The sequence below is a fragment of the Poecilia reticulata genome, linkage group LG2 (assembly GCF_000633615.1).
Source record: "Poecilia reticulata strain Guanapo linkage group LG2, Guppy_female_1.0+MT, whole genome shotgun sequence".
NCBI classification, from domain to species: Eukaryota; Metazoa; Chordata; class Actinopteri; order Cyprinodontiformes; family Poeciliidae; genus Poecilia; species Poecilia reticulata.
This window is the reverse complement of record NC_024332.1, coordinates 13,624,744-13,648,650: the sequence shown is the minus strand read 5'-3', so window position 1 is coordinate 13,648,650 and position 23,907 is coordinate 13,624,744. Positions and strand designations below refer to the sequence as shown.

The following is a 23,907-nucleotide window of genomic DNA, read 5'->3' as shown; positions in this document are numbered from 1 at the left end:
CTGAAGTTAATGAAACGTATGCTTCTTGGGCCTTACCCACAAGCACACTTTGCAGCAGCATGGAGCAATCTAGATCACTCCAGTCATTGTCCTCTGCCATGTCCTCAAACAAAGAGAAAAACACATCAGGATCTYTTTCATTAAACTTAGGCAACAGCTTCAACATGTTAACCAAGTTATGTCCAGAAAACCCATCACCACCTTGAGACAGATTAACAGATCCACCACTTAACCTGCCCTCAGACCTCAACTTCAGGCGCTCAGCTTCCAAAGATAATTTCTTCACCTCCAACTCATGTGCCAACCTCTTCTCTTCTCTGTATGTTATTTATTTACCAGTCTTTACAATGACGTTTCACATTGATTGAACACTTTCATTTTGCCTGTTTTTTTATTTTATTTCAATTTCTATGTAGAATTAAAAGTAGGTTCATTGTTAAGTTGAGATTTTGTTGTATAATTTAAATGTGCCCTAATTGCATTTTTTTTTAACAGATGCAACACAGAACTTCAGATTTATCAGATTCTTTGCTCATCCTCTTTACTTTCATCACTGCAGCAGCAAATCCAGTGCAAATTCCTCCTCCAGTCTGGGAGAAATGGTGTCAGGGACGTTCAAACCAAACCCAAACTCAGCAGGTGACTCCCATATGTACTCTATTGATTTTGAGAAAAAAAAAAGATCATTATCTTTTAAAAACTGAATTTTATTGCCTCTGTATCGCTGTGATTGTGTTACTTTTTTTCTCACATGACTACAATGAAGCAATTTTTGCAGTGCACTTAATTGCATTTTCTTTTGCTACTTTTAATTTCAGGAAAGCAAAAACAAAAAGTGGTAAGTGTGATTGATTTCCTAAACATTTCTGTTATATAAACAAAATAATAATTATGTAGTTCCACCTAACAGCCTTCAGTGTGTTTGTTACCTTCTTAATCATAACTTTATGCTTAATAACTGGAAGGTCAGGTTGCCAGACCAAATAGCCATGAACACACACACACACACACTCTTATTTAAGGGCAGCACATATGTTGCATGTTTTTGGACTATAAGAGAAAACGTGGGTTTAGAGAAAACACACACACACAGAGGAAACATGCAAACTCCCCACTGAAACTGTGTGTGTTTTTTCCCCCCAAGAATATGTTATAAGTGAACTTGTGTACTAGTTGGATTTTAAGCAATATGCAATTGTGCATATCTGTAAATAAGGTGGTGGTGGTGGGAGGGGGGTGGGGGGTAATACACAGTTTTAACATTTTTGCACAAATTCTAAAAGAAAAATGCACATTGCAAATCTATCCAGAGTTAATAATTTGTCATTCGCTGAGGTTGTGTAATGGCTCTATTCTAGGTTTTCAAATCTGGAGACTGACTACTTTGCTAATTCTTTTTCACAAAGTTGCTCCTATTCAGTCAGACTGGATGGATAACTCCTACATATTTGCAATAATTTGTTATGTAATTATTTAATATTTAGTTTTAAATTGAACTTTGAGCTTTGGAGGTTGACTGAGCCATGAATATATCTAAGGAAAATGTTTCTGAGTTGACTGACTTTTACGAGGCTTTATGCTGAGATTACATCAACGTCAACATTCCCCCAGTTGTTTTGTTTCAGTGGAGCGATATATAAAACAACCACTTGCTGCTAAACTTATTGGAGGGCCGCAAAGTGAGTTGGAAAGCTTGAGTGACACTTATGCGATGTGACTGTAGCTGTGTGTGCTGTCACCTCTCCAGGCTGAACACGTCCCGCCGTACGACGTGGTTCCGTCCATGAGGCCGGTGGTCCTGGTAGGTCCGTCCCTGAAAGGCTACGAGGCAAGTCTCAACCTCTCTCTTTTCTTTTTTATTTGTAATTCTCACATCATAACCTGGAGAACTTTTATTTCTCAACCAGATTTCCTCTCTAACAGTGTAACTCTACGCCGCTGCGTGCAGTGATGACTTTTTGTTCATCGACTCTCACAAACACGACATTAAAAATCAAATGTCCTCACTTATTATCGGTCGGAAATGCAAACCCAGAAAGGTGACGGGGAGCGCTGAAGTCAGTTGTCATGGAATCACGCTCTTTGCCTCCCGTCCCGGCGTTGCCTTGGCAACAACCTTCTGGGTAAACTGCATCGGTCTGAAAAAGTGGAGCACGGATCGAAATTAGAAACACAGAATAATGTGAACTGCTCTTTGAAATGAAGTGTGTGGGATGGCGAAAAAGAAACAAAAATTATTTTAAAAAATCCTAAATCTTTTTCACGCCGGGCGTCTGTTGCCGTTGGTTTTGTTTCCCTGAAGCAAAGGTAGAACAGACAAAACGTGGATTTGTTGCTGTAGCGATTGTTTTGGCTGGTTGAGTAGGTGACGGTGAAAAGGAGATTTGTGTGGTGCGTCAGCCTCCTGTTAAAATGATACAGTTGACCTTCTGTAGCTGTAAACTCTTCTCTGAGGACATAAAAGCTGCAGGTTCACAAGCAATCTAATAAAAGTACACATGTGCAGCTACACTGTCAGTCACCGCACATGCAAGTGCTCCATGCTCCATCACAAACAACATCAAGACACGATGAAGTCAAGCTTATTTGACTTATTCAGATGAAAGATTTGGCAAAGGCAGAAACAGTGTTGTCTGCTTTGATTCACATATCACACGCACACACACACCAGAAAGCTTATTTTTTATGTTTAGGGGTAATTCTCTGGTACAAAAAAATTTACCTTTATTTCACTATTTATCTGAGTTATCCTTTATTTTTTCTTTAAACCTGATGCCTCTATGTCACACAATTTCTTTTACAACAAAGATTTAAAGAAAGTAAGTAAATTTGTGTATGGTCACTTAATCAACCAAACAAAATGTTCTTACTTTTTCTTGAAAAGTGTGTTTTATGTGTAAACGTGAAACACTGCTAATATGATAATCGTAAGTGAATAAACTGAGGTTCTAGTGTGAACTAAAGTCATTAACACAACCTAATAGCAGCACTGTTTTATTATCTTATTGGTGGTTAGTTCTGATTAGGCTGCGTGGTTCAAAATGGCGGACTGTGAAGAGACAGAACTGCTCTCTACTCTAACCAGACAAACTGGGTCGTAATGTTCAATCCATTCTACAAAACCTCAGTCTCAATAGGATAACCAAGCTGTTTTAATGTAAATGAAAATATGTTTAATACTCAACAGACTAGTCTCATTCTTAATTACATTACTTAGCTGTCTACCACTATCTTTTAAATTCTAAATGAAGCGTTAGCATCTGGAAGAACCAGTAGAACCACCAGTAGAGCTTCTCTGTGGTTCTTTCTCCTCCGTTTGATTGTTGATTATTTAACCTTGAGTTTGAGTTTTTAATCCAAACCACGTCGTCAAACCGCACTTCTATCCGTCAGGAAAGGTTAAATTAAAAGTTGCAGTGTTGCTGCTCCAGTTACTCACCTGTACGGTGGCCTTGCTGACAATTCACTGCAGCTGATAATCACTTTCTTCGAAACGCTTTCCATATCGGAGGCTCCGGCTCAGTGGAGTGTGTAATGCAAAGATCTGGTTCACTGGGAAGCATACAACAAGGAGTAATAGGATCCTTCTGTCCATTTTCTGCTGCATTTTAACATAGTATGTGTGGTAGCATGAGTATTTTGAGCTTTTACAGACATTATTGTGTAACGATTTCTTGCGCTAGGAGAAGGCAATGAAATGTTTCGTCTGCTGCGATTTTTGTCCCTTCTAAAATATTTCAGATGATTTCATACATTGCAATCAGACAAACTTGACCAGAGTAAATACAGAAAGCACATTATGTTTTGTTTTTTGGGGGATTTGGGAGGTAAAAGGGTATCCAAAACAACCAGACCCTTTTTAAGAGTTAGCTTATAACACTCCATTAATGTTTTACATCATTGTGAGGGAATTTTTGGCTCACTTTAGTTTTAATTCAGCCACATTGGATGTGTTTTTAAGCATTAACTGACTTTTTTGGGTTAAGTCACATCATCCTTGTACATGTTATGACTTGGCTAATCAAAAATATGTGTGTGTATCCATTTAGAGAGGGACTTCCATGTGTGCTTTGGATTTACAAGGTCACCAAATGATCTGAATCTGGCATTCCCTTTCCCAGTTGTCTGGTAGAGAGTAAAGTTCATGACTACATCAGAGTAAAGTTCATGACTACATCAAGTCATCCTAATACTGAAGTAGCATAGCAACCCTGGACGTTTTACTACCACCAGTGGGACTTTCAAAATGTTTCTCTTTTGATTCATCGGTTGGCAGAACATTTTATTTCAAGTCTTGGGATCAAAAGTGTGATTTTTTTATTTTATCTTTTTGCAATGAGACAGACCTTTTTCTTCTTTTTGGTCCTGAAGCTCTCTCTTAAAAGCCCTTTTTGTGCTGTTTCTTTCTTATTGCTGAATGATACCCACTGGGTATCATACCCGCTGGATACCCATGCTCTTTGACGACGTCAGATAACTTTGTGTACTTAGAGGTTTAATGAAATCCTGATTTGAAAACTTATCTCTGACGTGAAAGCTTGTTCAACAATCTAAAATTTTAACATGACAAAAAAATGTCAGAACAGAAGAAACCTTTAAGGTCTGGCAGTACTGAACACCACGGCCGTTTTCTGTTTCGGTCTTTTCACTACTTCCTCTCCCGTCTCTCTGACTCGTGGCTGTAGGTGACAGATATGATGCAGAAAGCGCTGTTTGACTTCCTGAAGCACAGGTTCGATGGAAGGTGAGCGGCCAGCGCTAACAAACTGTCCCTCGTTAGGTCGCCGCCGGGCTGCCAGTGCTTACTCATGTTTATGGATCGTTGCAGGATATCCATCACGAGGGTCACCGCTGATATATCGTTGGCCAAGAGGTCAGTACTTAACAACCCCAGTAAACGGGCCATCATTGAGAGGTCCAACACCCGCTCCAGCCTCGGTAAAGCTACAGGAACTGTTTCGCTCAATGATGTGCATGTCTCGTGTGCGTTTGAGCAGATTAACGTCTCGCGTTCAGCCTCATGCTGCTGCTTGTTCACAGACGCCCTGCTATATGTCTTTGTTTTCTTACAGCTGAGGTCCAGAGTGAAATAGAAAGGATCTTTGAGTTGGCCAGATCGCTACAGCTGGTGGTGTTGGATGCAGACACCATTAATCACCCAGCACAGCTTATCAAGACCTCATTAGCTCCCATTATTGTCCATGTTAAGGTGTCATCTCCTAAGGTAAGGCTGAAAGCAAAATATGTGAAAGTGCCCTGCCTTGGAATTAAGAGCTCTTCAACTTTTTCATATTTAAGTTAAAACCAGCAGATCTTATTTGGTGTTTTACGCAACAAACCGACACAAAGTAAAACAAAACACAAACTACGACCTAACAGTTCTCAGATTTATTTATTACATTTTTTAAAATCTCCACAGCCTGATGCTGCCGCCACCATGCTTCGTTATGGGGCTGGAGTTCAGAGTAATCTGTAGCCAATCGGTTACATCGAGTTTTATTTAGGGGTAACAAGATAAAGGCAACTAAATTCAAATGCTTGCCACACTTTTCAAATGTTTATTTGTAGTTTTGTGTGAACATGGCTAGCTAGCTTTTGCTATCCACATTGCAGCTGATATGCTAATCTTAAGTGAATAACCTGGGTTTCTAGTGTGAACTAAAGTCATTAACACAACCTACTGACACTAACATTCACCATCTTATTTCATCATGTGGTAGAGGTTTGCTTAGTTCTGATTAGGCTGTATACTTTGAAATGGTGGACATTTTGTTTCCAATTCAAGCGTATGTGTTACTTTGCATTAGCCTAACATATAAAATCCTTGATCAAACTGATCGAAGTTTTTGGTTGGAATGTGACAAAACGTGGAAAAGTTCAAAAAGTGTTCATACTTTTGAAAGGCATAAAAATCACACAAAAAAAATATTTATAGCTGTTCCATTCTATTTCATATTTGGAGAGATTTAGCTGAGTTCTCTGCTTTTAAACGTGTTAACAGGTCTTGCAGCGTCTGATCAAATCACGAGGGAAGTCCCAAAGCAAACACTTGAACGTGCAGCTTGTTGCAGCAGAAAAACTAGCCCAGTGTCCATCTGTGAGTAAACTTTAAGCACTCTCCAATACTGTTATTAGTTTTATCTCTGCAACCACGAGTGACGAAATTTGCAAACTCCAGCAACTTTTCCCCGCTCTCCTTGCCCTTTTTTCCCCTCCACAACCCCAGGAGATGTTTGACATCATTTTGGACGAGAACCAGCTTGAAGATGCCTGCGAACACCTGGCAGAATACCTGGAGGCGTACTGGCGCGCTACCCACACTTCACTTAGCACGCCGCTCAACCCCCTGCTGGGACGCAATCTGGGCTCCACTGCTCTCTCCCCGTTTCCCGCTGCCATCCAGGTGAACACAGAGTTGGGTTCTGTTTGCTTGTTTTCGTTTGTTAATTAATTTTCAATTCATTTTCACCTTTCTTTGCGTGTAATTGAATATTTAACTGTTCCTCATAGTTTTGTAGTTATCTTTTTTCTTTTTTTTGCCATTTTGACCAGTCGAAATATCAAACCATTCATATCAAGCTTAACCATAAAACTCAGATCGAACACTTTATTATTCACCCGTGTCTTTTAAAACTTTGAAAAATGTATCATATACCTTAATCTTTTTCACGTCTTGCTACAAACACAAACTTCAGTGTTTTTTGTTGGCGTTTTCTGTGAAAATACAACACAAAGTAGCGCATAATCGTGAAGTAAAAGGAACATGGCGCCTGCTTTTTTGTATTTTTATTCTTTTCTAAGAAAAATCTGAAGTATGGAGTGCATTCAAATCAGTACTTTGTAGAATAACCTTTCACTTGAGTTAAAGCCACAGGTCTTTTGAGCTGCTGGATGTATCCACAAGACTAAGATTTTTGCCCATGTTTCTTTAAAAGAATAGCACTGCAATCAGTTCTAACCTCTCCATGCTCAGGGAATACATCCATACAATGTACTTCCCACAAGTCTGTTGTCTACTTCTTTGCTATTATCTTTCTTTTGATGATGTAAACTGTGCCCGGTGAAAAAGGTCAGAGTTTGTGATATTGTGATAACCCTCCGTTAAACTTCTCCAGAGCTTTCTCCCTGACATGTCCGGTTTGTTTCTTGATCCTCGTGATGAAAACACAATGTACATCACACTTTGCAGACACAGTCAGGTCAGTGAAATACACTGATGTTTGTCATTGCAAAAAGACAATAATATGGAAAAGGTTAAAAAGTGTGAATACCTTTGCGAGGTAGACGATTGGTTGTTGGCTCCGCCTACCAGCCATTAGTCATATCATACTCATTGTGACACAAACGTTGCAGAAAGTTTCATGTTACTTCCTGCCATGCAAACCAAGGAATCTGCTATGAACCGGAAATTTTCCCTTCTGTTACTTAAGTTGCTTATAAAGTGTTTTTGAATTGATGTGTACAGTACTTCACCAGGCTGGCTGTGTGTTTTGATTTATTAGCCACACGTTTCAAATCATCACGTCAGACACTTTGAAAATGTGAGGGCGTTAAAGAATTGAATTGAAGAATACCATGAAATTATTCAAAAAGTGACTTAATGAAAGACAGTTGGTCAAAACTCAAGCGAAGAGAAGTTTGTGGAAGGATACCCAAACATCTGCCTTTTTAAAGGATATTTCTACCAAGTACTAAGCAAATATGTCGTCACCTTCCTAAAATATTAACATAAGTCATGCTTTGACTACAAAAATGATTTTTGGAAAATAAAAAAAAAGGTCGCCACCTTTTTTTCCCCCCAAAGATGATTTAAGTTAAAAAAAAAAATAAAAATAAAAAAAAAACTTTTTGCAAAAAATTATTTATTCCATCATTTTAGGAAGATAACAATATTCTTTCTCTCATTTATTTGGCAATTTTGGTTATCCTAGCTAACCTAAAACAGAACAAGTTTGGTCTGCGTTAACATCAGACAGTGAGGAAAGTGTCTTTTGTATATTTTCATGCAGTATACATACATACAAACTGCACATTCATAATATTTCTCTCTCAAATAGGCCCAAAAGAATCGAAACAGCAACCACACGACTACCGACCATTCTCCCGTCGAGCGCCGCAATCTGATGCCCGCAGATGAGAACTATCACAACGAGCGAGCCCGGAAGAACCACAACCGCCTGTCGTCGGGCTCACAGCACAGCAGGGACCACTCTCCACTAATGGAGGAGGACTACCAAGACCCCTACCAGGACTCTTACAAGCCTCACCGCAACCGCGGATCCCCCGGAGGCTACAGCCAGGACTCCGCCAAGCACAGGCTGTGAGCCGATAGTCACAATCGCTGAGGCGGCGGTGGCTCCGTCATGATGAGTCTACTTCACTCATGTGAACTGGAACTATCTCTTATGTCTGTGTAGTACCTCATATCCCCTTTTGACCATGGTTGTTGTTGCCAAATGGACATTTATAACCTAATAATAATAATAATAATAAAAAAAGAAACAACTGCCTTTGCTATGACGTGAATATGAGGGTGGACATGTAGCACAAGAACTATGTTTTAAACGAAGGGTGGAAGTTTAGCTTGTTTTAATGTGTCACACAAGTAGCTTGTAAGTTAAATCAACTAGCAAGTGAAAGTGTGGGGTCTTCTACACTTTCCCTGCCATCTCAGCTGTCCCTGTAGCATGTAGGTGGGGGGCTGCGAAGCCGGTGCCAGACAGCAACTCGGCTGCGACTCAGCAACTCAGTGCTTGTTTAAACGTATCTTAAGACATGAGGGAAGCAAAAATATGCCATTAATAATACGTTTGTGTTCTACCGTCCTCGACGTGAGCAAGCTTGTTCAAAAAAATTCTTGACTTTTGCTATTTGTTTACAATATTATATATATTTTCCTCTTCAAAGTTCATCCAGTAGCTTCCCGAACCCCCTTCTTTACTTTCCCTGAACTCCCATGTTTGTTCAATCGGTCGTATGCAAAGTTGCGCAAATACAGAGATGTTTAAAGCTCCAAACCTCAGGAATGAGGGGTCACTAAGACCCGGAAGTGTAGCGTTTTGTTATCTTACCCGTCTGGATAATTATGGGTGTATTATTTTAATATGCAGTGCCTTTCAAGAGTATTCACAGCTGAAGTTGTAATTGGGATGAAACATGGTGGTGGCGGCATAGACCTGTGGTGATACTGGCTAAAGTGGGTATAAAGAAGAAGCGAAAAAAAACCCATCAATCTTGGGGGGGGAAAAAAGAACTATTGGAGTATGCAGAAGGTATGCTAGGTGTCTAGTGTTAAAGTGGTCCTGTCAAAGTCTACGCCTAAATCCACCTGAGATTATTTCCACGTAATCTCACCGAGCTTCAATAGGCAAAAATGTCAGCCTCCTGTTCTGGTACATTCACCTTACAAAATTTAAGCTGCAATCAAATCAAAATGTAAGTGCATGTATCATTCTCCTTTCATTTAAAAATGATCTGGTACTTTATGTTGCTCTACCACAAAGCACCTAAATCTAATACATTAAGGAGTGAGGTGGTAACACGAATGCTTTTGTAAGGCACTGTAGCTGTAGTGGAATGCTATGATGTGCATTTAGTTTGTTTTTTGTCTGGGCATGATTATGAAAATACAAGAGTGGATTTTAGTTTGTGATATATTGAGGGCTTCCATGTGTAAATATTGTCAAAAATGACAGAGGAGAAACCTAAAAATTCTACTTTTGGTAAATCTGATTACATTCCATTGGTTTAATTCAAGGTACTGCAGATAATTCAGATCAAGATTTCTTTTTTAAACGGTTTTATAACAACTATAAAATGTTCACCGGGCAGAAGCTGATCCTGACCGTCGTCTTTGTTTTCAGGTGTAACTAACAGTTACATGTAACTATCTTTAACCAAACAGGAAAAAATGTTTTCCCTGTTTCCTGTTTGATAGAGGTGGTAGACTTCAATTCAATATAATATGAACTATCCGCTAGTCTTTATCTGATTTTTTACCAAACAAAAAGCTAATTAAAAGAACATGCTATTTATTGACGTGTCTACAACAGGAAAAATGACTGGTTTTAAGTTTTTATGTGCCTAACGAATGAAGAAAAATTTGTTTTTCAGTACCCGGTCTGCTGATTTGATTTTAACCAATTTAAGGGAAAATCAGAGGATTCTGATCAACCACTTTCATGTCTTTCCGAATTTCACTTCTGTTACAAGCTGCTTTATGCTAAATGTAGTGGATTTTCCAGGTTTTTTTCGTTTGTTATTTATTTATTTATTTATTTAAATATACACTGCCAATAAACACAGGAAAAATAGAGCAGAATCTTTCAGTGATATACTCTTGAACCTTGTATTATAACATGCAGCGGTTATTCTCATGCTATGGGTCATAAATGAGTAAAATCTTTTGTTTTTGTTTTTTCCAAACAGTGAAGTTTTAGCACCAACATAAAAATATGAAAACTGGTTGTGAGAGAGTGATAAACTAATTAGAATGTATGTGTGCATCGTCATTTTACAACTGTATTGAAATAAAATGCACTGTTGTATGGATGGTAGTTTTATCCTTATTATATTATATTATATTATATTATATTATATTATATTATATTATATTATATTGTAACTGAGTGATAGTGCGCATGCGCCAACTTGACAGCTCAGCGCACTTTACAACAGAACAGCCAGCTGATATCAACCACTTAGCCACACTGGTTACCACTTTCGTCTTGGTTCTCTCGTTCCTAGCCGTCATATTTCCATATCATGTCTTCTGGAAAGGGACTTCTCAAGTAATATTAGGCGATACCAGCATGGAGGTTGTAGTTAAACGCTTTTACAGCTATTTGTCGGTGTAGTTACCAGGCTATCTAGCTTTGTCAAGTTGATAGCAATACATATCATCAATGCTAGCTAGCTAAGTGGTATCCGATATTTCCAAAGCTGGCATCGAACAAACTTCACCGTTAGCCATGGGGATACTATTTACGAAGCTATGGAGGCTTTTCAATCACCAAGGTAAGAGTGCTCTGTTGGTAGAGGATGTGAGATTGTGGGAAGTCGTGGAAGCTAATTGGCCTCTTTGGTCGGAGAAGGCCCACTGGTTGTTCCCTCACAGTAGCCAAGAAGCCAGCTTTATGTGCATGACAGTGTGGAAATGTTTCTGTCATGACGATTAAAGTGTCCGTGTGGGGGGAAATCACCCTCATTTAAATCCACTGTTTTGCTTTTATTTGCCGGAGAGCACTGTTTCCTACTAGCTCAGTGTTGATTAGCCGTGTGCTGTATTATTTATGCTCCCAGCTTTTGGGAGCGGAGGTAAGTGAAACCACGTCTTGAGCTTGAATCGGTAAGCAGGTCTTTTCGACACCCCCTGTAACGTGAATCCCGTTGAGTTTGAGCCGATGCCACCGGCATTATGAGCGGAGAGTAGGGGGTACACAACCACAGCCCTCCACAGAGCATGTCAGATGATTACCGGGGCAAGTAAAGATCAATGGGTGAATCACATTGATGAGCCACTGCTGGCTCATCACCTTATCAGAATGGTTTTATTAATACAGATTACTATTTATCTATTGAGTTGGACCCTCACCGTCGTGCCATTTTAAACTGTCAGCTATTCTCAGTGCATGTCTTCAGAAGCTAACCGTGTTTAATGCGTCTGGTGCATTAATGAAAACTCAAATGCTGTTGCTTGATAATCCCTTAGCTTTTCTGTATTTTATGTAGATCAGTTCCTCCTATAGGGTTTATTTAAATCTTTTGTTGTTGAATTTGTGTTGCCAGCAGCCCTGAAATGTTCCAGTGTGCTCTACAATGACTGTCCCTGCTTTAGTACCAGATGTGATGTTTAAAGGGACAGAAGTTAATTTAGACTAAGCTTAATAAAAACAAGCATCCCGATGAGAACCTTGGCAAAAATGTGTCTTAACAGTGTATTGACAATGTTTGTGAGGTTTGCCACGTGGTATTTGGTTAGTTTGAACAATTAAAGATTTGGATCAGTAAAAAAAAGACCCTTATAGCTAGGAGGGGTAGTGTTTTTCTTCTTTCTTTTGCTTTGAAATTAAAAATATTTTTAAAGTCCGTGTGAGTATGGAAGAGGGGTTTGAAAATGTTATATCTTCATCATTTCTACAGTTGACTTCACATCCTCCCCATGAAGCCCACATGTAAAGATGTTGACAGTTTCTTCATACAAATGGTTTGCAAGCAGCAGAATTTCACACCTGCGTGACCTTTCTTACTCTTTGCCGTCTTTTTTCCAGTTGCACTTTTGCTGGCAGAGCAGCGAGCTGTACACACACCCTCGTCTGAGCAAAACACTGTTTGTTGATCAAAGGTTTTCTGAAATAAGCTTCCCCACAGCTTTTCAAGCCTCTGTAGCTTCAGTTTTCTGAGCGACTATAAAGAAGACGTAAATGTTTACACGAGACGTTTCGGGTTTTTTCATTAAAATATCCAGTGCTGATTTATTTGAACTGAATTTATAGTTCCAGCGAATGAGATGCTGTTAACGTGACAAGTGATGCCGCGTTTCTTTTACAAAGAGACATAAAACAGAATAAGGATCCCATTTGAACAAGGAGGCTGAACAAATCAGATTTAGTGAAGTTTTGCTCATTTTTACTGTGGAAGGTAGAGTTTGAATCTTTATATTACTGCATCAAATGGTAACTTAAGATGACAAGTGAGTCGTTTTAATTTTGTGAGCTAATGAAGCAGATTTATGTTGCAGTTTTTAGACTTTTTTTCATATGTGAATTGGTAAAAGCGGTAGAAATAAAACTTTTGAATTGATATTGGTTTGTTTGTTAGAAATCAATATCAGAGCTAATTCCAGTGTATGACAAGCCTGGTGGCCCACCAGGCTTTAATTGCCGCCCCACCAGGCTAAGTGTCGTTTGTTTATTTTAAAATGGTTTTTTTTTTATGTGTACACCGCAGAGACAGGCAAAAACGATTAAGCTAGGTTTGTAGTTAATGCATTGAACTGTGAAAACCTTCCACCTGCCTGTTTCCAAATTATGATGCCTGCTCATGCACCTTCAGATTTTTGTAACTTTTAAAGTTTTTCAGGAACACAGCGGGCCGCTGGTGGACTGCCTTAGCTCCCCTCCGGCCAGCATTACCAGGTTTTCAGGAATATCTTCCTACGTAAACTTTCCACTCATGCACAGAGTTTCATAAAACATGCCTTTATCTTCTACTTATAAAGATTTAGATCCTTGCAAACCTTCCATTGCATCTGATACCAAGCATTTAGCTGCAGGTCCTGTAAGTTAGTGAGTCTTAGTGAATCAGGTGTTTTGTCCAGGACGTCCAATAGAAGTTTGACTGTAGTGTGTTCTTTAAAAATCTTCTAAATGCTGTTTCCATAAATAAAAAAAAGCTTCGTCACACAATCTGTTGGGCCAGCTGTACCTGTCAAAGGAACATCTGAATGAATGACAGGACCAATGTAGCACCATTGAACATTGCCTCAACATTATAATTTCATTTTAACTTGCTCACGAAGGTTGTGTTCAGTAGAGTAAATCTATCAATCTTCATGGAGCCAATTTGATCCAATCAGGATCTTTTAAAGGTTTAAAACAGACAGACGTTTAAGAAATGCACAGGAAAATGACCAAATCAAGAAAAAAGACAGATAAAACAAATGATTATTGCAAATGGAACAAAGCTGAAAGTGAGAGAATTTAATAACCTAAGTTGGCGAGTGGTGGAAACACCGTTGAGTAGATTAGCAAGGAAACGCTGTGTAGATATTCTTTGTAATGGGAATTTAATCAAATTACTGTAGTAAAATGCTCAGGCGTCACAATGTCGTGAATAATAAAAATGTGCCACAGTGTTACACTCCTGAAAATAATGTCTTTTTTTTTCACAGGTCTCAAGTTAAATTTTACGTTTGTGAACGATTCTGTTTTGATATGCTAAAAAATACACAAATATCAAGAGCAGATAACAGAAATCTAATACCACCTGCTTTTGAATGTGACTGAATCAGCAAACTAGTTCAGAGATGTGACTCGCTACACATCAGAAAGTACAGTAAGAGAACGTCATAGTTTTATGGGCACTTTTATCTTTTCCCGTCATGTTCCAGTTTCTGCTCATTTGACAATTATGAACAAAACCAGCTGGTTTTTGTTCCTCTTTTTTTTTTTTTGTCACAGGATCTAAATATAGGAACTTTTGTCATTGTTGTTGTTATTCTTGCCATAACAGATGTTACTTAATCAACAGAGAAAGCTTTCTCTCTCTCTTTTTAAGCATGGCACCTGTTCTTTGGACCTTTCCCCCATAATAATTGTATCTGTGTGTGAATATTTGTGCTCCAGTCCCCTCATGAGCAGTTTTGCTGTGATTGATCTGTGACTTAAACAAGAGTTCACAGTTTTCAAAATCTCAGCCAGGACGCAAAAAGGGAAGTGTGGGTGCTGTGGTGGCGCAGGGGCAAAGCACAACCCACGCATGGAGGCCTTAGTCCTCTTGGTGGTGGTCGCAGGTTCGATTCCCGGCCTGACAACATTTGCAGCACGTCTCCCCCCTCTCTCATTACCCTCTTTCAAACTACCTTCAAATGTAGGTCAACAAAACCTTGAAAAAAAAAAAAAAAAAGGGGAAGTGTGCTTCCACGTCAGAAAACACAGCTTTCATCTGCTGAGTTTATGTAAGAGGCACGCGGCAAATGCCCAGCCACTAAACCCACATTATGAATTCATGGTTGTTTGCACATTCTTTGATATGATGCCTCTCTTCTTTTCAGAGCACAAAGTCATTATTGTTGGCCTGGACAATGCGGGCAAGACTACCATTCTTTACCAGTTGTAAGTTACCCCATAAACCACAATGAAAGTCATTAAATATGCATGCTTTTTCTCTGTGAATACGAAGCTTATTTGTTGAGCTGTGACACTTTGGTGTTCGTGTTCGATAACTGTTATTCTTTGGGTGATTCTGCAGCTCAATGAATGAGGTGGTGCACACTTCTCCTACGATTGGAAGCAACGTGGAGGAAATTGTGGTCAACAACACCCATTTTCTGATGTGGGACATCGGAGGCCAGGAGTCTCTGAGGTCGTCCTGGAATACGTACTACACCAACACAGAGGTGGTTATTGTTCCCAGCTGCTTTTATCTCGCCGTTTGTGGAAAAAAAAAAGAGAGAATCTAAAGCAGAAAATGTAAATGAAACAGATTTTTAAATTATTGGTTTCCACTAAGTACCGATGTATTTCTTCGGGGAAGCTTTTTCTCAACTTGCAGGGGAGATCTGGATTTACAAACACCTTTTAAAATTTGTTTATGCAAAAAAAAATTAAGAAGCAGCAACAGGTTGTCATTGTACCGAAGGACACATTTGAGAACCAAATTCGGTACTTGCATTTCTCCTCGCTTTGACGCAGGTGATTCAAATGACTGAATTACGTCTCTAGTAAGTTTACTTGCTGCATATCTCTGCAGGTTGCAGCTGAAGAAACATTCATTTCTTCAGCTGATGTCAAATGCTGTTGAAAAGAACGGCACACTGCAAAATCACAAAATCTTACCAAGTATTTTTGGTCTAGTTTCCAGTAAAAAAATATTCTAGTACACTTGAAATAAGACGAAACTAAATCACAAGTAACTTTTCAGCAAGATATAGGGTCTTGCTTTAAGTACATAATTACTTAAAAGTATCTGTTTCATTGGCAGATTATTTCACTTGTAACAAGACATTTTTCCCATGTTGCAAGTTAATTTATCTGCTATTGGAACTAGGACATTTTCATCAATTTTAAGGAATTGTGTACTTGAAAAAGCACCTACTTCTTGCTGAAAGCTTAGTTTTTAGTTAGTTTGTCTTATTTCAAGTGTACTAAAATATTTGCACTAGAAACTAGATGAAAATTACGTGGTAAGATTTTGTACTTTTGCAGTGCACATACAGAGTTCATGTGGAGTTTAGAAAAGTTATGCAGTTCCCAGATCTTTTGTGTTTAAATTGCTAACAGTTTTTTTTCTAACATCTTTGAGTCTGCGCTTTAATCTGGACTTACAGCAGTTAAACTAGGAAATCTTAAAACTTTTTTTTTTTTTTACAAACAAAATGTATGAAACATTCCTAAAGTAATCAGTTTTGTGCTGTAGATCAGTTCAATCCAGATTTAGCGTACTCTCCATTATAAGACAGCAACATCAAAAAAGTATCTCTGGGACAGACGGCAGCGTTAAACCCTAACGTGTTTATCGTGTTGTTCTGTCACGGGTGAAATACATGGATAAAGCAGAAAATGTTTACATTATGTATTCAAATGTGTAAAATGTCACAAAGAGAGCTGGAAATGTTATTTTGAAAATGCCATTTGATTTTAAAGGCAGCCTTTTAGGTAATATTGTAGGAACCATGATTACAAGATGGTGTTATTTGGAGTCTCCAACGTCCACTTATTAATTTTAGCTTATGTATAAACATTAACAAATGATAAATTAAATTTTTTTGACCCTTTTTGAGACACTCTGATTATGTAGTGTGAACTTGACTGAGCAGGACAGAACATACCCTGCATTTATAAAGTCTGCAATGAGAAAATAAAAGAAGTTAAAATAACCGTGAGAATAAGTTTTATTTGTGGAAAGGACGCGTGTGTGGGCTTCTCACACTAACTTCTAAATAACTGCGAATGTTGATGGCTAGTGAGAGTGTGACTGATTATGTGGCGTCTCAGTTCTTGAAAATGTAAGATGCAGATTTCTGTTATTAATAGACTGTTTGTCTCTCCTTTGTGTCCAGTTTGTCATCGTTGTGGTTGACAGCACAGACAGAGAGAGGATCTCGGTGACCAAAGAAGAGCTCTGCAGAATGCTGGCACATGAAGTGAGTCATAATCATGTATGTTTATAAATCAGCAGGTTTAGACTGAAGATGCTTCATGCACACACTCGTATATGTGTTCGAAATCAATATTTCATTACCCTTGTTATTATTAGCTTATGCTACATGATACAGCCGTGGTGGGTGAAAACAATATTCATGGAGGTATTTATAATTATTTTTGTGCCTAATCTCCTTTGATTGGAGCTTTTCTAGCAGTTCCAGTTTGTAATTTGAGCCAAGTCACTGTTGGTGATTCACACCCATCAGATCTGGTTGTAGAGTGAGAACTGTCACATCAGCTCTTATCTCTGGAATCTTATTGTACATTAAAAAGCACCAAAGATTATGTTCTTCTCTGGTGTTACATTTAAATGTTGTCATGTTTGTTTTTGTTTTCATCTTTTGCTGGCTCCTTTTAGTTATTTTCTTACTTTAAGTGCCCATAATCTTGTCTAGAAAGGCCTAAAATGCTTTAGGAACATAAGTTTAGTTGTTTGAAAGCTTGAAGAAATACTTTCTTGCAAAGTTTTCTGACTTACCGCCTACAGCTGAGGTGCAGTTGAAAGCAAAGTAAAAGTATGAATATCTTTCTCAGTTAAATGAAAAGAACAAAGGAATCAGCTTTGGACTTTTGAGATTAGCTGAAATTTGTAGATTAAGCAATAAAAGCCAAATAATGGTGAATACATGATACATATTGGATGGTCTTTGTTCTATGATTTGTTTTATAGAGGGATGCACGATATATCGGCTTCAACATCGGTATCAGGCAATGTTAGTCTTTTTTTTAACATATCAGTGTCGGCCCCATAACTAAAACTGGACCAATTATTTATTTCCATCTTGTTCCTGTTTGAATATGTAATGTAGGCAGTGAAGTCACTTTTACGGTGTCTACAAAGTATAGGGAAATGCATATGGTATTGGTAAATATCAATTATCGGCCATAACAGGAGTATTAATATCTGACATCAGTCCAAATTTTCATCTTGTGATGGAGTTTGAGCTCCTGTGTTCAAATTGAAATCGTGTTTAAGCCTTTAATTTGTGTTTTATGTGTGTGCGTACACCTTGTGATTAGTTTTTTTTCTGCTTTATTTGTGCTTATAAATACAATTTTGGTTAAAAAGTTTCTTAAGCATCTTGTGTTTGGATGTGTTTTGTCATCTGAAAGTTGTTTAATTTGTGCTTTGCTAGAAAGAAAACATAAGAATACAAATCCGTTCTAGTTTTGAATTATCGAGTCATGTTTGTTCTTTTTTGTGATTTAGTAAAACTATAAAAGAAAGAAAAGAAACTAGTAAAAAATACCATTCCTTTACTTTCACAGGATCTACGAAAAGCAGGTCTGTTGATATTTGCGAACAAGCAGGATGTGAAAGGCTGCATGACTGTGGCTGAAATCTCCCAGAGCCTCCAACTTACCTCTGTCAAAGACCACCAGTGGCACATCCAGGCCTGTTGCGCCCTCACCGGGGAGGGGTGAGAACAACATCTTCTGAACTCTGTCATTGTGTTTTTATCTGGGAGGGAAAAAAACCCATAATACATTCTTAATGAAGCTTATCCTAACACTGGTCTGTCCGTCTCGTCTCCATCGCCTCCAGGTTGTGTCAAGGTCTTGAGTGGATGATGTCACGACTCCGTGTGAGATGATGACGACCCTCGTGAATTTGTTTACAACCGTGCCCGTTTTGTTTCTTCTTCTTTCTTTTTTTTTGTCTGCCTCCAGACTAAAGGATGCGACGAGGTCAGTCGTCAACATCATTTCCTTCGAAGCTGACATGGACAGATAGTTGGCGGGATCTTGCATTTTTCCTGTAATAATTTATTCGACTAAAGACGTTTAACTCGGATCAAGGAAAGAAACTTTTTATTTTATTTTATTTTTCCAGAGGGACACAGAGAAACATAATATTTAAGGTGAAATTCCTGCACGGTTTTCCTTCTCAGAAACAGAAAAAAAGAAGAAAAAAAAATCAACAAAGTGTCTGACTTGGAGCTGTAGGTGGACTTCTTCTTCAGCTGTGTGTGAGTCTAGCCCACGGTGGCCTTGCAGTATTTCCAAACTGGCTGTGGTGGTTTTCATTGGCCCCTCCTCCCTGTGTGTTACAGTCCAGTATTCTCCTTTAACTTGGTGCCTGCAGCAGAATGTTCGAGTGATGATGGTCAGCGGTGACTGAAACTTGCTTGATTGAGGGTGAAACGTCACAATATGCCCTCTTACCATCAGTCCCTATGAAAATTCACTCAAATAAAGTGTTTTTATCTGTTTGGGTGAACTTTGTTTTTTTTTAGGCCAAACTATTTCTTAAGGGTTAAGGTTTTTGCATCTGATCTCGGTCTATTAATTGTGGGGTTATGCTTTTTTTTTTTTTTTTTTTTGCCCTTTAGGGGGCAGACTGTGTCGCCTGAGCTCATGTTTCCTGACTCTTTTTAGGGAGTGATGAGCAACCAGAGGAGTAGAGTGGAGTGAGCCATGCATGAGGAGGAGGAGGAGGAGAGATCGGGATGGAATGAGAACACACAACGAGGGATGAAGAGATTAGCGTTAGCTTTGAAATGTACTAATGAACCACTGGATGTTTCCAAGAAAACATGAAAAACATATCAATTAGTATCTGGTGAAGAAAAAGCCTACAAAGAAATTCAACTTTTATTTCATTAAGATTTTTTTTTTTAATTCAACCTGTGATTTGCTTCCTTTTTTAACCAAATAATTGGTAACATAATTTCATTGTTGCACAATTAGTAGACTTATTTTGATCAAATCTGACCTGTATAAACTTCTACTAGTTATTGGATGTAAGGTGGTGTGTTTGTGTAATGTATGAGTGGTGACCAAGGAGATCATTACCCTAGATTGAGTTGTGAAAAATTATCACAGTTTCTGTCGCTTATAGGTTTTAAAGACTAAGGGAAAAATCTGGAAACTCTTGACATTTTCCAAGATATTAGCGTATGACCAGCAAAGGTTTTGTTACAAATGGTCAACAGTGTTGAAGAATCAAATGGGAAGCTCCCAGGAACATGCTGTTGTATATCAGAACTACAACCTGCCTGGAATGAACAGAAGTACATGATATTCAGCAAAGCCAGGATGACGGAAAACACCAAGATTAGTTCCAAGAAAATCTGAAAATTGATGTTTTAAAGGTTTTATGGGCAAAACCAGTTCTGTCAAGAGCCAATGGATGGGTTGGATCAAACTAGTAAAGATGCCTACTTTAGCTCAAGCTGAAGTAGGTAAAAATAAAATTAAAACCTTCCTAATAACTATGCACACTGTATAATGCACATGTGTCAAACTAAAGGAACCAGGGCCAAATCTGGCCCGCCATAGCTTTTTATGGGACCCTCTTGGCTCCAAATTACCGTACATCAATAAGTCCCTCCAGTTTTTCCTCAAAATTCACACGAAATCAACAGATCCCCACATTTTTTCTGATTTTTACTGCAAATGTTTCTCAAAATTGGTCAAAAACATTGAGTTTAAGTGACTGCTTCCTCAGCCTTAATGTCAAGTAGTAAAGTCACATGTAACATCATACATTATCTCAAATTCCTTACAAATATTCCTAAATTGGCATCACATTGCAAAAAGAAAACAATCACAAACTCCTGGAGGAACAGCCATTTATTCATATTTTAACAGTTTAATGGCTCTTATCAACAGATTCTGACACAACCAGCTCTTTAAGAACATTCAGATTTTTGATGTGGCCCAAAGTGGAAATGAGCTCGACAATCACTCCAGGTGAGTTTGGCTTGTAACAAAGAGAGTAAGTACCTCATGTCCACTGGTAAGTGTGGTGGTAGATCTGACTCTGCTGATCCTTTTCTCTTCTAAATGTCCTGGAATGATGTTGAACTGCTGACTTCATAACTTCTTTCAGAATGAAGATGATCCCAAAACACTTAGCACAAAAATTAACATACAAATAGTTCAAAAGACACAAAATCAACATCTTTCATGGCCGTCTCAAGCCTCATGCATTTCTAGTAAAAAGCCTGTTAGATGAATTAAAAAGAAGATAGAATAAGAGAAACTTCTGGATGATCGATTAGCTTACAGGGTCTTTATTATTAAAAACAACCATCCCAGCATTACAGAGTCACTTTGTAACCAACCAGATGATTTAATTTGAGACTCCTTACCTCACTGGGATGTTTTCTGTGCATGTTGATGGGCTGAGGTTGGCTGCTGGCAGTATCTCTGTTGTCGTCGTCTGTACTGCAGCTGTTGTGTCCTGGTATCACTGGTCATCAGTCATTTTTTCCAGTGACTAAGCATCATGCAGCTCCCTCCTGGGTGCTTGTTTGTTTTACTGCAACTTTCACTGAATGACTGCGATGCTCTTTAGCATTTGAAATCTGTATACTGTTTATATTACCAGAAAAAAACATGTATTTTTTTGTAACAAAAAAAGCTTTAAAAAATGTAACTAAAATAAGAATGATGAACCAAATAGATTTTAATAACATTGAGCTTCGACTAAAGAAAAACTGAATAGGTTGTGTATTTAGTTTTCTTTTTAAAACATCCCAGCTTTCTTTCAGGGTTAATGAGAATTTGGTTAAAATGTGAGGGTCCAATAAGTGAACCTTGGAGAACCTCATAGGTTAAATTAAAACAATTTGCTGAATCTACAGTTCAATCAAGGACGGTTCTAGTATTTTGTTTATTATGATTTTGTGAATAGAAGTTTAAATACTGCACTTAGGTCTAGTTTTGAAAAATTTATCCTTATTCATATAATATTAGGAGATATTTGAATCGGTTTTAAATAAAAGGAATTGGGTATCGTATCGGAAAATCAGATTTTCAGTTGTATCCCTAAAACAATTGCCTCGCATTTAAGCATATTGGTGACTGTCTAGAGAATTACATTAATAATGGTGAAAACGAATACAGAAATTGAAAGTATAAAACAACAATTATCATTTGATAATGAATTTTGTTGTGAGTAAACACCAGTAATCATATATTGTTTTCACTTTGTTCTTCTGTTTCTTACATTGCCCTGGATTACATCGTAGTAAACACAAATTTCAAAAAGAATATATTTGATAAAGAAATTATAAATTCTTATTTGGCAACTCAGCTTTTAAAAACATTTTTATTTTTAAAAATGAGATCAGAACTCCTGGGTTAGTTTTTTTTTTTATTATTATTTTGTAATGAAGCAGCATTCCTCTTGAGATGCTTGACTCTTCAAAACTGAGAGAAAAAACTTTCAGCTGCTACCGTCCATCTTCTTTTTCCTCTTGGGACTAAGAGTGAGTATATAGACATGCCAGAAATAAGAAGCACATTATTTTTAAATACAGTTTTAAAAATAAAACTGTATTTTTACAGTTTTATTGTAAAAATACAATAAAACTCTTTAAAAAAGAGAGAAAACCTACACATCGTGTCAATTCTATGGCAAAGACCAGATGATTTCTACATTAAATCCAGCTTCTTACATTATTTAAATCTCCAGAATCCTTAAGGCATACAAAAACCCCCCAAACAATAAGAGTCATTAGCATTTACACTCTGCAGGGTCAATTTGCCTTCAGCTCTACTGAATAAATTTGTCCAGGTCTGCCAAGTCGATATAACTCTTACATACCGTATATTTTTCTCCCCCCCCCCACCCGAGACATTAAAAAACAATAATAAAAAAAACCAATGCTAGAAAAAAATCTTAGTTTTTTTAAGTTAAAAAGAGAAAACGTTTGTTTTGCTTATCAGGTTCCTTAATAAAGAAAAATATTAATATTTTAGTTTACAAGGGAAAATTGACGGAAATTCTTACATTTTATATTCAACGAAAATGAAAAAACAAACAAACATATAATTTGTCATCTAATAAAAAAATGTGAAAATATTTTCTTTCACAGCTCTTTTGGCAGTTCTCTGCAGATATTTAATTAAAACAAGGCTCTCAAACACAGCATATTAGTTGTGCTCTTTTTATCATATATGATAAAAGCAAAACTAAATATCTAATTGTAACGGACGCTCTACAAACAGCAAAATCCACAGCTATTAAACGTGTATATAAATAATTATGGACCCACTCTGACCTCGAGATGACTCTCTTTGCAGCGAGTTCTGGAGATTTTTTTTTTTTTTTACCGTCCTCCTCTCTTTGTGTGGTGGCAAGATAAACGTAGGTATGTAGTCAGATGAATTTATCACCATGCCATTTGTTATAAACGTTAGTTATTGGCCTGAATGCAGATTTAGGCGACTACTTCCTTGTAACCATTCTGTCATTTCTAATCACCGAGTCACTTGGCGAGTTGGTGTCTGTGGAAACCGGACACCAACTCGCTCTGACAGTCGGACTTAGAAACACCCAGAAAAGCCGTAGCTGAGATACAAATGAGTTTTATGCTTTCTAGATATTTCCCATAGTTTAAATCTAAACTCAATCCAGTGGTAGATTAGCGCCTTTCACAATAAAGCAAACCAAAAAGGAACAAATTGTTCTTGTGTTCAAAGTGTTAATGCTTTTTGTCATGTTGTGACCACAAATCTAAGAGTGTGGGCACACAACCCCATGAGTCTTTTATGAATCCTTTTAATCTCCCACGGCAACAATCCAGCTGTGCAAAACCCCTGGGCAGACCTAGCTCCGTCTTCGAGGCGAAGCTCCTCTTCAGAGGTGCGGTTTCCATGCTTTTGAGCTTTCACCTCCCAGAGATCCCCTCCACTCAGCCCCTTCAGACTAGCCAGCAGCAATTAGCAAACTGAGCATCAGCTGAGCTCGTTATATGAGCTACTTCTCAGAGCAACGCTGGTAAAAACGTAGTTAAAGGGTTAATAGAGGAGCCATGTTGTGACGACCTCCTGAAGGCCGAGTTTCAGAAACAGTGTGACTTTTTAAAGAGACAGAGGCCCAAATTCAAGGTGTCAAATTTCCTTTGCTATAAAATGACATTAAGTGCCTGGAAAATGCATAATTGTACCCCAGCAAGAGGAAGGAAAATTCTACCGAGAGGGAATATTGTTATAAGGTTAGGTACTTGTGCAGCAGATTACCTTTTTA

General features: G+C 38.0%; 2 protein-coding genes across 3 annotated transcripts in view; both read left to right on the top strand.

Moving 5' to 3' along the window:
- cacnb4a (calcium channel, voltage-dependent, beta 4a subunit) overlaps nucleotides 1-10,551 on the top strand; it is a 34,954-nt gene extending 24,403 nt beyond the window's left edge. For both annotated transcript variants that reach the window (XM_008432335.2, XM_008432342.2), the window contains 9 exons: nucleotides 560-639; nucleotides 819-838; nucleotides 1,748-1,828; nucleotides 4,686-4,744; nucleotides 4,829-4,938; nucleotides 5,073-5,224; nucleotides 6,002-6,097; nucleotides 6,227-6,403; nucleotides 8,058-10,551. In XM_008432335.2, coding sequence (XP_008430557.1) covers nucleotides 560-639; nucleotides 819-838; nucleotides 1,748-1,828; nucleotides 4,686-4,744; nucleotides 4,829-4,938; nucleotides 5,073-5,224; nucleotides 6,002-6,097; nucleotides 6,227-6,403; nucleotides 8,058-8,324 — 1,042 coding nt within the window. In that variant the 3' untranslated portion in view covers nucleotides 8,325-10,551. The remainder of the gene's footprint in view (nucleotides 1-559; nucleotides 640-818; nucleotides 839-1,747; nucleotides 1,829-4,685; nucleotides 4,745-4,828; nucleotides 4,939-5,072; nucleotides 5,225-6,001; nucleotides 6,098-6,226; nucleotides 6,404-8,057) is intronic.
- Nucleotides 10,552-10,658: 107 nt separating this feature from the next.
- Nucleotides 10,659-19,142, top strand: arl5a (ADP-ribosylation factor-like 5A). Its single transcript, XM_008432321.1, has 6 exons — nucleotides 10,659-11,016; nucleotides 14,774-14,834; nucleotides 14,971-15,118; nucleotides 16,781-16,864; nucleotides 18,195-18,346; nucleotides 18,472-19,142. The coding sequence occupies exons 1-6, from the start codon at nucleotides 10,971-10,973 to the stop codon at nucleotides 18,518-18,520; spliced, it is 540 nt and encodes a 179-aa protein (XP_008430543.1). The 5' UTR covers nucleotides 10,659-10,970; the 3' UTR covers nucleotides 18,521-19,142.
- Nucleotides 19,143-23,907: the final 4,765 nt, after the last annotated feature.